Here is a 17,994-nt window from a genome sequence, read left to right as displayed (position 1 = left end):
AACTGGAACTAAACGCAATGTTAGAACTGCCTACATGCAAATAAAATTTGCTAGAGAATTTGTCAGGACACACTGGTAATACGACAAAATATTAGTATGGAAATGAAGTGGCACATCCACCTAGCTAATAAATGATGTTAAGGGCAGCCCCCATGATTTAAGTCCAGAAATTTGACCATATGAACAAAGCACCAACATTATAAAACTTTAATACACCCAGTATTAACACATGGCTGAGAAACCTGGACACTGACAACAGTGCAAACAGCTGATACAATGTTTTGAACAAAAGGTGTAATGCGAAATCTATAGGGTGACTAATAAAGATAAAGCATGGCTTAGATGATATAATTTTGAGCTTTACAAACATACTGAATCATTAAAATAAACTGCATGAAATGGATTGGCCAGGTTTTTCGCACGGAACATGAGAACCAAACAAAACTACCACTGCTACAAAGCCCAGTCAGACGAAGAAGCAAGGCAAGATCAAGACTTCAATACCTGGATGACACAAAAGAATTTACAAATTACTGGTGTCAGAGGACAGACAAACAAGATACTGGACAAGGACAAAGGGAATGTTGTCTTAGAACAGCCCAAAGCCCATCAAGGACTGTAGAGCCCGGAAGAATAAGAGGTGCTGCTATCTGGTGATTTTGTACCTTCACTCCAAAATCTTTAACACTTAATCAGAACTTTCGATACTACAATCTTTTAAGTCTACATACACATTAAAGACACACATTAACATTAATTTAATAGCTGAAGGTTGGATATTGTGATCATTAATTATACACTTGAGTTTCTATGAGATGTGTGAGAAAAGTAATGAACTCATCTTTTATCTACCAAAGTATTTTTTTCCTCTTTATTTCTTTCATTCAAACAACAATATTGTCCTCTTCAGAGTAGTTCTCTTTGGCAGCTACGCACCGGTGGAGTTGTCGTTCACAGTCTTGGTAGCAGCGATGAAAGGCTTCAACTGATAGGGCCTTTAACATGTCTGTCACATTCTTTTGAATCCTTTCTGGTGTCCCAAAAATGACATGCTTTTAAAACTTTTTCAATTCCAGGAAAAGAAAAAAGTCACAAGGACACTTGTCACTTATATAGGGGGCTCTGGAACAACAAGAATGCCTTTTGAAGTTAAAACATCCGTGACAGAAGTGGCTGTGTGACATGGGGTGTCTTCATGATGCAGCATCTACTTTTTTTTATTTAGGGCACAAAAAACAACTGGGATCACATGCGCCCAAGTCAAAACTATAAAACACAAACACAGAGAGGAGTTAAATAACTATACGTCAGTCACTATGGACAGAATAGGAGACAGCTAAAACAGGCATGTGGAAAAAGGGCTAAAAACCACCATGCAGAAATGGAGGTCCAAAACTAAAAATTAAATGGCCTTCGCCATATTGCTTTGGCGGATAAAAAGGAAAATGCGGTCAACAGCCCGCGAGTCATCCGCTAAGACAGCTGATAAATCAGATGGCAAACCCAAGTTGGAACATAAATTGTTAAAAAAGGGCATTCCAGCAGGAAGTGGTGGACAGTTAAAATTTAAGTGCAATGTGTACAAAGTGGTGCAGTAGTGCCACTTAGCAAATGAAGATAAAAAGGCAGTGACCAATATGCAGCCGACTTAAAGGAATCTACTCCCGGCGGGAGTGTTGAGAGGAGGTCGTCCAAGGTGCTGAGAGAGGCTTAATGAGCCGAAGCTTATCCTGTGAAGGGCGGACCAGTGGCGATGCCAGAGGGACACCACCTCCTGACAGATGGCAACGCACATATCATCAGAGGGAATATAGGTACTTGTGGGCTGAGGTACGAGGACTACAGCCTTGGCAGCAGCATCAGCAGCCTCGTTTCCTGGCAGACCGACATGACCGGGGACCCACAGAAACATCACACTGGCTCCACCAAGAGTGAGCGAGTGACAGTTTTCCTGAAACCGCTAGACTAAGGGATGAGCAGTGTACAGCGCACATAGATTTTGGAGGGCACTGACTGAGTCTGAGCAGAGGACACAATTGGAAAGGCTGTGTTGCCAGACGTACTCCATGGACTGATACAAGGCAAAGAGCTCGGCTGTAAATACTGAGGAGTGTGCCGGAAGCCAATATTGAAAGACACGGGTACCAATGACAAAGGCACACCTGACCCCATGGTCAGTCCGAGAGCCGTAAGACCATGTGAAGGTCATGAAACTGAAGGCGATAGACCGAGGCTGAAGTAGAGTCCTTAGGAAGCGAACGAAGGCCAAGGTTAACATGGGCCACTTCATGAAGCCAAGGTGGTGAAAGGGTTCACACCCACTGGGAAAGTTGCAGGTATGATGAAGTTAAGCCACTGTATCAAAAGGTGAAAGCGGTCTCCAGGAGGTAACAGAGAAGAAGGACGAGTTTCATACTGAAGATCAAAGGAATCAAAGAAGGAGGCATAGGAGGGAAGGCAATCCATGGCAGACAAACGGCATGCATACCCGCTGAGGAGAAAGTCACGGCAGTGGGACTCTGGTAGTTCAGCAGCTTCAGCAGACAGACACTCAACCGAGCTGGTGTAAAAGGCGCCTGTTGCCAAACGGATGCCACAATGATGGTTAGTGTTGAGACAGCATAAGAGGGATGGGCGTGCTAACGCATAAACAAAGCACTCATAGTTGAGTTTAGAACGGACAAGGGACCAGTACAAACAAAGGAGAGTGGTCGATCGGCACTCCAGGAAGTACCATTGAGGACACGTAAGAGCTTGAGGGACTGCGTACAGTGGGCTGCCAGGTAAGACACAGGGTAGGAACAAGAGTGTTTCCTATTGAGTATGAATAACAGGTATCTCGTAGTTTCAATGAACCCGAAGGGCAACAGGCCCATGATGTAGAGATGGTGGGAGAAAGTATTTGCGCCGCCAGAAATTCATACAGACTGTTTTGTCAGGGGAAAAGCGAAAGCCACTGGCAATGCTCCACGAATAAAGACGATCAAGACAGCACTGAAGATGCTGCTGAGTGAGACAGGCCCGTGTAGAACTGCAACAGATGGCAAAATCGCTTACAACAAGAGCCGGAGATGACCAGCGAGAGACAGGTCATTATAGGGTTAATGGTGATAGCAAAGAGGACGAAGCTCAGGACAAAACCCTGAGGCACACCATTTTCCTGGATAAAGGTGTCTGACAAGGCAGAACCCACATGCACCTTGGAAACTCGGTCTGGCAAAAATGCCTGAAGAAAACAGGGCAGGCACACATGGAAGCCACACATGTAATGACTACGCTGGATACCAGTTTATCTCCAGCAGGTGTCGTAGGCCTTCTCCAAATCGTAAAACACTGCCACAGTCTGGGATTTCCACAGAAAACCATTCATGACATGGGTGGACGAAGTAATGAGATGGTCAACTGCAAAACATCGCCCTCAAAATCCACACTGTGCATTCATTAGTAAATGTCGAGACTCTAGCCACCACACCAGCCGGGCATGAATCATACATTCCATTATCTTGCAAACAGAGCTGGTAAGAGAGATTGGGCGGTAGCTAGAAGGAAGGTTTTGTCCTTACTGGGCTTCGGTAAGGGTATGACGGTGGCTTCACGCCAGTGTCCAGGAAATGTGCCCTCTGCCTAGATGCGGTTGTACATGTTAAGCAGAAAGTGGTTGCCTGCAAGAGATAGGTGATGCAACATCTGAATGTGAATGGCATCTGGCCCTGGGGCGGTGGATCGGGATGAACCGAGAGCATGATCTAGCTCTCTCATAGTAAAGATAGCATTATAGCACTCACAATTCAGTGAAGAGAAGGCCATCGCCCAAGCCTTCTCCGCTCGATTCCGACTGAGCAAGGCAGAGTGATATTGGGAAGAGCTCAAAACTTCCGCAAAATGGTGGCCCATGGTGTTGGAGAAAGCAATAGTGTCCACAATGACATCGTCAGCGACTGTCTGGTCGTAAATTGGGGAATGGATCTTGGTTCCAGAGATCAGAAGAAGGTGTGGAACTGTTAAAAGAACTAATGGATGAAATCCAACTAGCTCTTTTGCTATCCCAAAGAATGCGACAACATTTTGCATGCATCTGTTTATAATGAATGCAGTTTGCCAGCATAGTGTGGTGGTTAAAAACGCAGCATGTCTACGTGCACAAATTGTGTCGTGGCATGCCTCAGTCCACCCAAGGACTGGGACACGACGTAGAGAGGAAGTGCGGGGGATGGAACGTTCTGCAGCAGTAAGGATAATGCTTGAGATATTCGACCTGGGCATCACAACTGGGGAAATCTTATTCTTCGAAGGTTGCCAGGGAGGAGTAAAGCTGCCAGTCAGCCCTAGGAAGCTGCCATTTAGGTGTGCAGGCAGATGGGGTAGGGGTCAAACAGATAGCATATGGGAAATGGTCGCTCAAGTAGGTGTCAGAAAGAATGGACCACTCAAGATGATGGGCAAGCTGGGCAATGCAAAGGGATAAGTCCAAATGGGAATATGTGTGCGAGTCGGAAAGGAAAGTGGGTGCTCCAGTGTTAAGGTAGAAGAGGTTAAGTTGGTTAAGAAGATCAGCCAAGAGGACACCTCTCTGACAGGTCCTGGGAGAAGCCCAAATGGGATGATGTGCATTAAAGTCACCAAGTAGCAAAAATGGGGGAGGCAGCTACCCAATAAGTTGAAGGAAGTCTGCCCTGGTGACAGTGAATGATGAAGGGACATATGTAGTACAGAGGGAAAAAGTCAGGTGGGAAAGGAAAAGGCAAACTGACACAGCTTGAAGATTGGTAGTCAGCGAGGTGGGTTGAGGTTGACTATGAACGCGTTCCGTATGAGCAGCATACTGAAGGGAATGTCAAAACGAATCAGTAAGTAATGTGAAACCTCAAAGCGGTAATGAGGGTGCAATTTCATTTCCTGAAGGCAGAGTACAAGGGATGTTAGAAGCAGCTGTAAATCCTCTTTGTGGGACCGAAGGCCGCGAACGTTCCGTTGGAGGTGCGTCATGATGAAGAGACGTGGGCGTGTCACCTCGGCAGCTGCCGAGTGACAGCAAGGGAAGAGGGCACAGAAGCTAGAGGATCCTGCTCCATATGGTCCACAGAAACACCAGCTTGCTTGTGCGGTCGGTCTGTGGAGCCCAATGCTGAAAAACGGTTGTATGTGCCCACCGGGTGTTGTTTGGGGTGGAGGGACAGAGGAAGTCTTCACGGGCGTACTCCTCCTGTCCTTTCCAGCCTACCAGTTGTGTAGCTGGTGGTTTCGCCTCTTGAGGCGAGAGTTTGACAGCTTGTTGCACAGCTGGACAGGGGGGATGGCGATGCTACCTTGACACTAGGCGATTTCACGATGTCAGAGCCGAGTTTGAGGTCACATGTCTGCATGGCCATGTCCTTCATGGAGTGAGGGGTAACAACAGAACTACAGGTACCAGACGGGAGAACACAGGGTTTGCAACTAGCCGGTAACTTGTGAGCAACTGGATAAGGCACCTTTTCCCTTACCCAGATCTCTTTAATAGCCCACTCATCAAGATACACTAGACACTCCCTAGAGGAGGCGACATGGCCGCCATTACAGTTGACACAGAGGGGAGAAGGAGGTGGACAATTGCCCTCGTACGCATCCCTACCACAGGTGACACATTTGGCTGGGTGTCGACAAGATGTTCTAGTGTGGTAAAACGATGACACTGGAAACAGTGCATCGGGTTTGGAATGTATGGCTGGACAGTGATAATTTCATAGCCTGGTTTCAGCTTGGATGGAAGCACCACTATCAAAATTTAGAAACAGAGTGTGGGTAGCCATTAAGGAGGAATCTACCTTTTTCATTACACGATGAGTGGCAATGACACCCTGATCAGAGAGGTAAGATTGTATTTCAGCCTCTGTTAGACCATCAAGAAACCTGGTGTTAAATTACACCACGGGAAGAGTTCAGAGTTCTGTGGTCCTCGACACGAGCAGGGTAACCGTAGAGAAGCGGGTCAGCAAGCAGTTGTGCTTGAGAATCAGAATTGGTCTCCAAAAGCAAAGTACCATTCCATAAACGAGAGCAGGATTTCACAGGGCCAGCAATTTCATCTACACATGTCTGAATAATATACGGATTTACTGCGGAGGAGGACTGACCTTCAGTACATGACACCATGAGGAACAGTGGTGCACCAGGAAGGGTCTTTTGAATCATTAGCCTCATTGTGTTTATGTTTTGTAGAAGTTGAGTGGGAAGATGATTGACTCATCGCAAGGAAATCCTCCACGATTGCCAGCGTCTCCGATGGTGCACTCCTTCCAACTGGGGGCCCCTTCACAAGGAGGCACATCCGCCTTAGGTGATTGTTCACACATCAGGTCACACCTCCCGAACACCTGACGGAGGGACCAATCAGCAATTTGGGAAGGTTACAGCTCAGGCAATCACCCGACCCTGGGCCTGGCCGGTACCAGGGGGTATCTGCAAACCGTAGCTGTTGACCCAGGGCTGGAAATTATGCATTACCCAGTCAATTGTTATGCGTCAGACGTATAGGCCGGCCTTCAGGAGTGCACAGGGAGAAGGAAGAAAAAAGAAGATCCTCAAACATGTAAGCAGAGGAATGGGTGGAGAAGGGAAGCAAAGAAATGAAGAAAAGGGAGTGAAAAACAAAGGTGAGACTGTTCGCACATCACCAACAGAATGCAGAACATTCCCAAGAATACCCCAGACATGTTCCCCAAGGGAGGGGATAAAAAATAGCAAGAGGATAGCCATGCAGCACGAAAGAGAAAAAATGCCGCAAAGACTGGGGACCCATGGCAGCCAAGCACAAACCCAACAAGGAGTGGCGAGCCCCTTGGGAGGGGAGGGGGGGGGGGGGGGGGGGGGATATCTACTTGCCCAATATTTGGTCGCACTCTATTCACCCTTTTCCTCGGCTTTTCAACGTCATCTTTGTAAAACACCTGTGAGGACATGACAACCATTCGTGATCATTAGCAATCCTCTCAAGATGATCAACACCCAAGTTTCTTCGATTACCCTTCTGCTCATTTGTGAGGTTTTTTGGTACCATTTCGGCACAAACTTTTCACACGTGCAAAATTTTGGTAAAAGTGTATGTTCAGTTAGTGTTTAACGGGTCACACACCACCCTTACTGTTAAATGTAATCTCACAAGGGCATGCTCATGATCTATGTTTTCATCAGTTTTTGAAGTTGAAGGTTTCCCTGAGCAAAGCTGATCTTCAACATGTTCTTTGCCTTCCAAAAATATTTGTCCAATTGAAAAACTTGTGCTCTTGATAAGGAATGTTCTCCATTGGCCTGTTTAAATTTTTCACACGTCACACTCTGATTCCCCAAGTCTAACACAGAACATGGTGGCATAGCATTGCTCTAAATTCCACAGTTCCATTTTTTTAACACACAACTAAAACACAACTTCATTGACAGTGTTCTCAAAAATCACATGATGAGTGTACAGGGCTCAAACTCTGAAAAACTGGAAGGGATGAACACAAAGATCTACACAAGCAGAACAACAAAGTGTTGCCAGTCCTATTACTTTCCTCACACACCTTATATGTATGAATACTGTAAAATTAAGAGAAATTTCTTTGATTCTCATTCGTTTCAAGTAGTTTACAAGAACGGTCACAGATACAACTGTGCTAGAAACATACATTATGCAGAAAAAAGGTTGATTTCTAGACAACTGTATTTACTCATCTAAATTACGATCCCATATACAACATTCTTCCACTCTTATGAAAGCGACATAACTTAGAAATTTCAGGAACTGAAAGTTATTGATTTGGTAAACAATGGTGGGGGGAAGTGATTGGTGTTAGCTGCTCCCACATCATATTCGTATATACTTCAGTATGTTTACTATTCTCTGATGAGCATATTTCATGCAAAGAACAATTTAGCAGCTGATTTTTCCACTGTAGTCTGTATAACTTTCCTGTGATGTTTAAGAGTTATTTAAATTTACTTTTAATGACACTGGTTTTCTACACACTAACAGTTTGTATTTGGAGTCCGGCCAGCCCATTAGTCAAAAAATAAGGAGCTGGGCATTCATGAAACTTTGCTCCTCTCAACTGCAGAACTGTTTTGAATTCCAGAGCTATAAACTGTCTTCATCTGTAACAATTACAATGGGGACGTTGTATGCTGCAAGGCTAACATACAAAATTGCAATGTTGTTATTGTGCAGCCAGTTACTCTCACCACCAGTTATTTGCAACAATTTATGATATTAAGTTAAATAGACCTGCGTAATATAGCTATTGCCACTCCCACTGTCCTTTTTGATACTCTTATCAAAAAATTTGAGGCGGCTCTAATTTGGAAGCAGGATGTGCATGTTTACGAAACTGATAGTAAGAAACAAAAAGCAGTTTTGTGGTTTTGTCACTGCTACTAAACAAAAGTGTGACCCAAGTTCTTTGTTATCACGACTCTTACAAGGTTCTTCTTTACTCTAGACATTATCCCCATTTTTTTTTAAATTTTAATAAAGACAATGTTCCAATGAGAATGTAATTTTACTAGCCAGGTCTTGTAGTGTACACCACTAGTTTCAGCTTACAAATCCCTTCTCAAGTACAAACCAATATCAACAAGTGTATCGCAAGTACAGGTTAAAATATTAATAACAATATCTTTGTGAACATGGCTATATGTGATGAAATTATTTAATATGGAACACTTCAGAGGTAGAAACTGAAAGAATCTGCAGAAATGGTTCTTGGGTGAAACATCCTAAAGTATTGTGAAATCCTGCATTATTTCATCAGTTACCTAACAACATACCCTCATTAGTTATAACATTATTATCTTCCCAACTGTGAGGTTGAACTCTGGTGACAATGTGGGTATGTGATGTGGTGAGGAAAGTATACAAGCAAAGCAAACACAAATGGGGAAACATTATAGCAACAGTATGGCTTGTAAGTGACTTCGACAGAGGTAAATATTGTTGTGGCCCAGCACCTGAGAATGAGCTTTAGGAAACAGCTGAGTTTCCAGGCTGTTCACATCCTACTGCCACAAGTCTTTACTGAAAGTAGTTGAAGGATGATGAAACTATGGGTGGGTGGCAACATGTCTGATTCCTATCACTCGTCACAGAATGACTAAGTCTAACCCTTGCTGTGACCTGTGGCAGATTTGACGACTTAGTACAATGAGAGTGCAGGCACAAGTTTTTCAGAGAACACCGTTCGCTGCACATAGTTTAGTTTAACATAGGGCTCTACAGCAGACTGACCACTACACGTTCCCTTGTTGTCACAACAATACTGGCAGTCTTAACTGAAATGGGTACGGGATCATCAAGACTGGACCGTAGATCAATGGAAACATTTTGTCTACTTGGATGAGTTATGTTTCTCGTTACATCAGTTCAATGGTCATGTCTTGGTACATGGGCATCCAGCTGAATGGCTGCTCGAAACATGCACTGTGCCAGGAACACAATGCAGTAGGGGTAGTAGTACACTACAGGGGGCATTCACCTGCGCATCTGAGGAACCTATAGTAGTAAATGAAGGCGTTGTGACAGCTGTAGAATATGTAACATTGCTGACTACCAGCTTCTTTTCATTTCACACTCAATGGCTTCCTTGACAGTGATGGCATCTTCCAGCAGGATAAATAGCCATGTCACAAGGCAGTCTGAGGAACACTCTAATAAATTCATGTTTATGTCTTTTTCAGCAAATTAGTCCAATTTGGACCCAACAGAACACCTCTGGGTGGGCACACACTGTACTCACAAACCAGCAGCCTGCAGTTTACGTGAACTATGTGTAGGTATCTAGTGTCGCTTACCTCTGGATACCTACCAAGGACTTTAATCTTTGGTACACACAATCACTGTTGTAATGCATTCCAAAGGTGGTCAAACACACTATTAAGCAAGCAGTCATTACGTTTAGGCTTTTCAATGATTGAACATGCTGCTGAGCTGTCAGTGCTGCCTCCTATTTAAACCAGTGTAAGTGCAAAACATGCAAGTGTGAAGATGCCAAATTTGGTGGCAAATAGGGCAGCATTCCTTGCAGTAGAGGGAAGGTACACCACATCACCCATCAGAATAGAAATACTGGTCACCCGGAGGATAATGTTAGTGAAAATTTAAATATTCAGCAGAGTGTGGCAAGGACAGATACCACATTATGTGCACATTACGGTATGCTACTTCTGAGGCCAGTGTAGTAGCCTAGCAGCAGTGTGCAGGAGGTATGACTGCCTCAGTATGTGCACTGGAGTTCATGTTTCGACTTCTGACGGTTGGCGTGGCAATCCTCCCCTGTACTGATCAGGAATGCTTTGCTATTAGGCAAGGGCTGCACATTTATAACTTATAGACCAGTATAAACAGTAGGCTGCAGTCATGGGTCAGCAGTGTGTGAGAGTCAATGAAATGTTGCCAGTATTTCATGACAGCTGATGTTTCAACCAAGAAACTTTGCCAAAAGTATTCCTACAGGAAAGCCTTTCACAACACTTTTAAATAAACTATGTAACCACCATTCCTTTCAAAGCACTTACTATCTCAAAGTTCTACAGAATTTATATTACACATAGCTGAGTCACAAAAATCTGTTATTTGTCCATTTCAGAAGCTAAACTCATGAAGAGACAATGTATCCTCTGCGCTGTGATGCATGTACTCAATTTGAAGGAAAATGCTCGCATTAATGCAGCACAGGAACGTTGATTTATGTAACTTAACACAGTGAGCTGAAACTGTTTAGTGTTCAATGTAAAATCTGGGTTAACTTATTCCATAATAAACAAACTAACTTGTTTCACATCCCTAATGGCACTCCGCCATGAAATTTATGGAAGACAATGTGCGAATGGATGAATACTTGTGAAATTCATTCTAAAAATATATATAATCTCTGCACCATCGTCGATAACAGCATCTGAGCTATACAGCCACAATGTATTTTACAGGGTGTCAGAAAAGTCTTTCCCTGATTAAATAAATTCATAACTCAGGCTAGAAGTAAGATACAAATCTGAAACTGGTGTCCAATTGTTTAGAAACTACCAAAGTTTTTTTTCACACATCAGTAAACTTCCACTTCCATTGTTGCCCAATGACAGTACATGTTGATATGACTTTGCGGTCTAAATGCTATCACGTATTGAGGACGATGATGGTTATCTCAGACGAATTGCCTTTTCGATGAAGCAACCTTTTTTGTCAGTGGAGTAGTGAGACGCCATAATGTGCGCATTTGGGGTTCACAACCCCCTGGTGAGGTCATGGAGTGCACCAGAGGCAGTCCAAAGGTGAATGTTTGGTGCGCGCTATTGCAAGATCGAATTCTTCTTCGCTGAGGCTACCATCACATCTGCAGTGTATCTGGACATGTTGCTACTGTATGCTGTTCCTCAGCTGCTTCAGTATCACCTTGATGTCTTGTTTCAGCAAGACGGTGCACCGCCTCATTGGGGTTTGAATATCCGTGCCTATCTAGATATGACCTTTCCTGGGTGATGGATTGGTCATGATGGGCCAACGGTTTGGCCTCAACGCTCTCCTGACATAACCCCATTAGACTTCTTTTTATGGGGTTATGTCAAGGACGAGGTCTACCGAACATGTGTACCAGATCTTGAAACCCTGCGGCAACGGATAACCACAATTGTTGAATCGATCCCTCCAGTGATGTTGGCTAATGTGTGGACGGAAATTGAAAATCGCTTAGATGTGCTACGTGCTGCCAAGGGTGCTCATGTGGAAGTTTACTGATGTGTGAAAAAAACTGATAGTTTGTAAACAATTAGACACCAGTTCCATATTTGTAGATTACTTCTAGGCCAAGTTATCAATTTATGTAATCAGAGAAAGACTTTTCAGACACCTTGTATTACATGAAAGATTATAAACTTCATCAAACTTTACTTTTTTGATGTTTATTATTCATACAACACACACGATCAATTTTGGAACACACATTCCATCATCAGATGTATCTGGGAAACAAATTGTGTCTATATTGATTCAGTAACTTACATCCATGCACGGGTAGGTGATAACTGCCGATATCTTGCAATACAAATTGACCACGTAGGTTGTAAAGTTGAAGGAATTTTTTGTTACGACGCATACAAAACCCGGACTGAAATGTACCAAAACTACAGCTTCTATGAATCGCAGATGGGACTGGTCCTTCAATACATCCTTTGATCCCACAAACCTCCTGGCCTCAAGTCTCCACTAGCCCTGCACCCACACCCTCTTTGCAGTCTCCCCCTTCCTTTGTTCTATCTTCCTGTCCCACCTACTCCTCCAGGCAACTGTGTTCAGCCCTGCTAGCAGCAAGAATTAGCTCCTCCGTGTCGCATTCCTACCCTGTGCTCATGCTGCCTCTCCCTCTCAGCTGTCTGCCACCATTCCCCGACTCTCCCTTCTACCCTTCACCTCCTTTCACCCCTCACCTATTCAACCAAGTTGAACCATAGTGCCAGCACAACATACTCTAAGGACTCAGTGTGTCAACTATTTGCAGAGTTGGAAACTCCACTCTTAAAGTTACACATTTTCATTATAATGTGAAGAAGCATGTAACTTTTTTTTACTACTTGGCACACAACTTTCATACAATAAGGCAACAGTTAATTACAATTCTTACCTATATTTTGCAACCAGTTCTGGTGGCATGTTCGCTACTTCTGGATCTTCGTGATAAAAGTTTTTTATCATAGGTGGCAATTTGGACCATTTTTCTTTCTGAGCTTCTTCCTGTTTAGGAGTAATTGGACTTAAAAATCTCTCACCTCATGCTTTCCACACTTTAAAAAAGGAAGTACAATCCTAACACTTACATATACTCTATTCAACTCTGACCAGTTAATATTATTCAGCTTTTTAAAAACCTCATCGTCTTCCGACAGCTCAAAAATATTGCAACTACTTTCATTGTTTGAGGAATGCTGTTTTTCCTCTTTACTGTAACCTCCATTTGTTGGTGTCTGATTGGTATAACTTTTTCCTCTTCTATAAGATGTGTCATCAAGAAGATCTTGAATTAGTTGTTTGGCCTTGGACTGCGATTCTTCTGAGCCACGTAACGTAATATCTGTCTTGTCATTATATGAGTTCTGATCAGGTTTTTTAATCTGTAAACAGTTCAATAAAATTTAAATAAATTTTCACTTACTTTTAAAAAATTAAATCATACATTAAACTACAATCCCCAACACACACACACACACACACACACACACACACACACACACACACACACACACACACACACAACTTGGAATTTGTTTTACGTTCTTCCTTTTCTGCATTTGTCAAAAAAATGTGAAGTCTAGGACTGAATTATAGCAGTATGGAAAGGATAGATTGCTGCTCATCACAGAGAGGCTTGCAGATAAGCAAAATAGAAAAGAATGCGAGAAATATTCTACTTTTGGACTACGGCCATCAAATCAGGAGCCAAGATGGTGAGACGCAGCCACAGTGTGGAGTGGTCATCGACACGATCTCCACTGTTGAAGGTCATGGTGTTGTAGCTACATGGCAATGATGTTAGCAGGAGTCGAAGTCTGGATGACCACTAAAGAGCATGGGTGGGCAACCAGCACAGTGTGTTTCCTGGGCTTGGGAAGGCAGGCAGTGGTATGTTGTTTGCAAAATGGTCATAGCAAAGTCACTGTGATGGCTCTAACACGGACTGGACATCACATACTGCCCATCTGACCGAACAAAGAGCTGGTTTAAGCATCCTTAATTTCTGATTTCCCATGCCAACTGCATGTGAACATCAGTGTCTGTGATCCCACTGCAGTATCTCCTGTAGGTTGGCCTGGTGTAATCTCATCATCACAGGGGTGTTGTGAAACTGCTGAATGTGCTGCTCACTGGCCCCGTCCAACTTTGGCATGGCCTGATACTGCTCTAACACTGAAGCGCCGATTCCAAGTCATTTACAACATATGGGGCAAGAACAGGGAGCGTATCAGGTGCAGCAACAGCACCGGTTACTGACACATGCAGGAGAAGCGTCATACGTGTGAAACAGTAAAGTCATCATCAAGCAGAAAACAAAACAATTTAGTGTGGTACAAGACATTGCATCACAGAACAACAATGGCAGTACTGGGAGCTATGTCAAGCAGGGAAATGTATGTCACAAAATACTTTAAAGGCACAGTGGGTTACATGTGGCATTGCTGCAGTGGGAATTGTTCAATAGAAGGAGAACGGTATCTTGAACACGTGTTGAGAATAAACTAATGTGCTGCGTCAGAATACTAGAATCCATGTAACAAGGCTAATTTACTAAAAGTCATGGAGGCTGCTATATATTTGACTGTGACTGAGCAGCTCCTCTATCTGTTTCATAATATTATGTAAATAGATAGATAAAAAAAAAAAAAAAATCTACTCACCAAGTGTCGGCAGGGGAACATGCACGCACGCACGCTGGTTTAACATTTACAAGCTTTCTGAGCCAGCAGCTCCTCCTCCTGTCAGAAGAGTTGAAGAAGAAGGAAGAGGGGTGAAGGAAAAGGACTGGAGAGGTTTAGGGAAAGGGGTACAGTTCAGAACAGTCACCCAGAACCCCAGGTCTGGGGAGACTTACTGGACAGGATGAGAAGAAAAGTCTTTCCTTCTCATTCCGTCCGGTAACTCTTCCCTGACCGAGGGTTCCGGGTGGCTTTTTGTAGTGAAATATTGGTCACAGGAAATGCTGTAAGAGGGCAAGGATGAACTGAGACTAAGGGCATACAATAGACAGACAAAGAGTCGCCAGTCGGCACATTGCAACACTTCATTAGAATTGAATAGATATTTGACAAATCAATGGGAGAAAAATATTAATAAGATGGGTAATGAACATAGTACGGGCATGATATGGAGATACGTTCTTATGATCGATTCGTTGGTTTAAAGGTGGGAGAAGGGACCAAGCTACGAGGTCATCGGTCCCTTGTTCCTAATAAAACACTGCCACAAGTGTGAGAATAAAATGGATATAACATATAACACAAAACGGAAAGAGAGGAAAAGCCACAAGAACGAAGGGAAGGCAATGAACACTAAAAGGAACAAAAGAGGACAAGGAAACAACAGAGACACTAGAAACAAAAGAGAGAAACATGAAAGCAGATTACTGTGGCTGGCCAACCACGAGAATAAGAAGGGAAAGCCAGCCACTCTGCAACACATTAAAACCTCCACCCTAAAAGCACAAGGGTGGAGGACATGGAGGGACAAAGGACATGCGCTAAAACATACATAGAGGTATAAAACCCACTCTCAGGGATAAAACGTAAAACTAAAGCTGCTCTGGAGGCACTGTTGCCCAACACCGAAGGCAGGGTGCTGGGAAAGTTAAAAGTCTGCCACAGAGCGGCTAAAAGTGGGCAGTCCAGCAAGAGGTGGATGTCTAATTTGGGAACCACATCAACACTGAGGTGCGTCCTCGCAACGGAGTATGTAACCATGCATTAGCCACCTATGGCCAATGCGGAGCCTCCAGAGGACAAATGATTCCCTGCGAGAGGCCTGCATGTAAGACTTCCACACATTCACAGTCACCTTCATGACACACAGTTTGTTGTGTGTGCTATTATGCCATACCGTCTCCCAAAGCTGGAAAACCCTGGGGTGTAAGACAGAACGCAGGTCAGCTTCGGAGATGCCCATCTCCAGAAGCGGCTTCTACGTCGCCTGTTTGGCCAGCCTGTCAGCAAGTTCATTGCCGGGGATTCCGACGGCGGGACTGTTCTAGGGCATAGATGGACTCCTGAATGGACGCTACCACAGGGTGGTGAGGATAGCACTGGTCAATAGTTTGTAGGCTGCTCAATGAGTCAGTACACAGGATAAATAACTCGCCAGGGCATGAGTGGATGTACTCAAGAGTACGAGATATGGCCACCCGTTCTGCAGTGAAAGCACTGCAGCCAGCTGGCAAGGAGCACTGCTCAATATGTCCTCCATGAACATATTTGAAGCCTACGTGACCATCAGCCATTGAGCCATTAGTGTAAACCACTTCAGAGCCCCAGAACCTATCAAGAATCAAGAGGAAGTGAGAGCGGTGGGGTTAACGGAGTCCTTACGGCTATGCGAAAGGTCAAAACGAAGCTGTGGCACAGACATACGTGAACGGACCGCAAGTAGAGGTGGTAAAGGGAAGGACTCTAGTTCGGAGAGATGGGACTGCACGCGAACCACAATCGTTTGCCCCAATCTGGGCCGCTGATGCGGGAGGTGTGCTGCTGCAGGCGGGAAATGAGACAGTAATTTGGATGCTCAGTGGAACTATGAATGTGTGCTGCGTAACTGGTGAGCAGTTGCGCATGTCTGATCTGCAGTGGAGGGACACCAGCCTCCACCAGCATGCTGGTCACCGGACTCCTAAAAGCTCCTGTCACTAACTGGACTCCACAGTGGTGCACACGGTCGAGTAAATGCAATGTTGAAGGCGCTGCCAAACAATAAACCACACTCCGATGGACAATTCAGGATTGGGCAAGGGCTCTGTAGAGCTGAAGCACCGCACAGCGAACTGCACCCCAATTGGTGTTGCTCAGGCAAAGGAGGGCATTGAGGTGCTGCCAGCACTTCTGCTTAAGCTGACTAAGATGGGGGAGCATCGAAAACCAGTCATAAGAACTGATATGTCTCCACTACAGTGAGTGGATCATCAATACGGTAAAGTGCGGGTTCCGGATCAACAGTACTACGCTGACAGAAGTGCACGAGACACAACTCTGCGGCTGAAAACAAAGCCGTGGGCTAGAGCCCATGATTGCACCTTGTGGATGGCTCGCTGGATGCACTGCTCAGCAACAACAGTACTGGAGCAGCAGTACAAAGTGCAGAAGTCGTCTGCATACAGAGGTGAGACAGAGGGCCCGACAGCTGCTGCTAGACAGTTAATGTCCATTAAAAATAGAGAGACACTCAATACAGAGAGCTGCAGGACTCCATTCTCCTGGACATGGATGGAACTATGGGAGTCACCAACTTGGACACGGAAAGTACGGAGCGACAGGAAGTTTTGGATAAAAATTGGGAGTGGTCCCTGGAGACCCCATTCATACAATGTGGCAAGGATATGATGTCGCAAAGTTGTGTCGTATGCTTTACCTAAGTCAAAAAAGACAATCAAGTGTTGCTGTCTGGAAACGGCTGTTCGGATGGCAGACTCGATGGACACAAGATTATCAGTGGTAGAGCGACCCCGGTGGAAGCTGCCCTGACATGGAGCCAGCAAGCCACGGGACTCCAGGACCCAACCGAAGCACAGAAATACCATACATTCCAGCAGCTTACAAAGAATGTTGGTGAGGCTGATGGGCCGATAGCTACCCACATGAAGCGGGTTTTTACCAGAATGATGGAGCTCTCCTGCCATTGCAATGGAAAGACACCATCGCACCAGAGCCGGTTGAAGATGACGAGATGTTACTTGTAGTCAGATGAGAGATGTTTAATCATCTGGCTGTGGATGCTATCAGGCCCAGGAGTTGTGTCAGGGCAATGTGCAACGGCACTGAGGAGCTCCCACCCTGTAAATGGGGCGTTATAGGATTCACTGTGGTGTGCAGTGAATGTGAGGACTTTCCCTTGTGCAGCTAATACCTTCAGGAGTACTGCACCATCTGGATGAAGATATGCATTGCAGACAGTTATTTTCTGCATCGTCCTTATTCTGACAGCCACAGCTTCAAGAGGGGTTTGAAGGGGCACATGTTCACAACAGACCGAGTTTAGGACATAAATACAAACTCCGCCTGACACTATTATAGTTGCTACGGTTCCGGTAATATCCCTTATAGCCGCAGAGGGCAGGGGTCTGCATTGCTTGGAACCAGGTTTCCTGGAGGGCAATGCAGATAGCAGATGTAAAGCTTAACAGTTGCCATAGCTCAGCCAGGAGGTTGAAAAAACGCCGCAATTCCACTGGAGGATGACATCGTGAAATTGAGAAGGCAGGAACATTCAATGAGGCAGTTTACGCCACAGAGTCATCT

The 17,994-nt window shown here is 44.7% G+C and overlaps 1 protein-coding gene across 1 annotated transcript in view; it reads right to left on the bottom strand.

The window, feature by feature from the left end:
• The window catches only part of LOC124619403 (probable ATP-dependent RNA helicase DDX43), an 86,127-nt gene that overhangs the window by 48,599 nt on the left and 19,534 nt on the right, over positions 1 to 17,994 (bottom strand). The window contains exons 3-4 of the mRNA XM_047145759.1: positions 12,820 to 13,113; positions 12,627 to 12,736 (exon numbers count right to left, since the gene is read on the bottom strand). Coding sequence (XP_047001715.1) covers positions 12,627 to 12,736; positions 12,820 to 13,113 — 404 coding nt within the window. The remainder of the gene's footprint in view (positions 1 to 12,626; positions 12,737 to 12,819; positions 13,114 to 17,994) is intronic.

The sequence above is a fragment of the Schistocerca americana genome, chromosome 6, assembly GCF_021461395.2.
Source record: "Schistocerca americana isolate TAMUIC-IGC-003095 chromosome 6, iqSchAmer2.1, whole genome shotgun sequence".
Classification (NCBI taxonomy): domain Eukaryota; kingdom Metazoa; phylum Arthropoda; class Insecta; order Orthoptera; family Acrididae; genus Schistocerca; species Schistocerca americana.
Note: the sequence above shows the minus strand (reverse complement) of the source record. Positions and strands in the feature narration are given on the sequence as shown.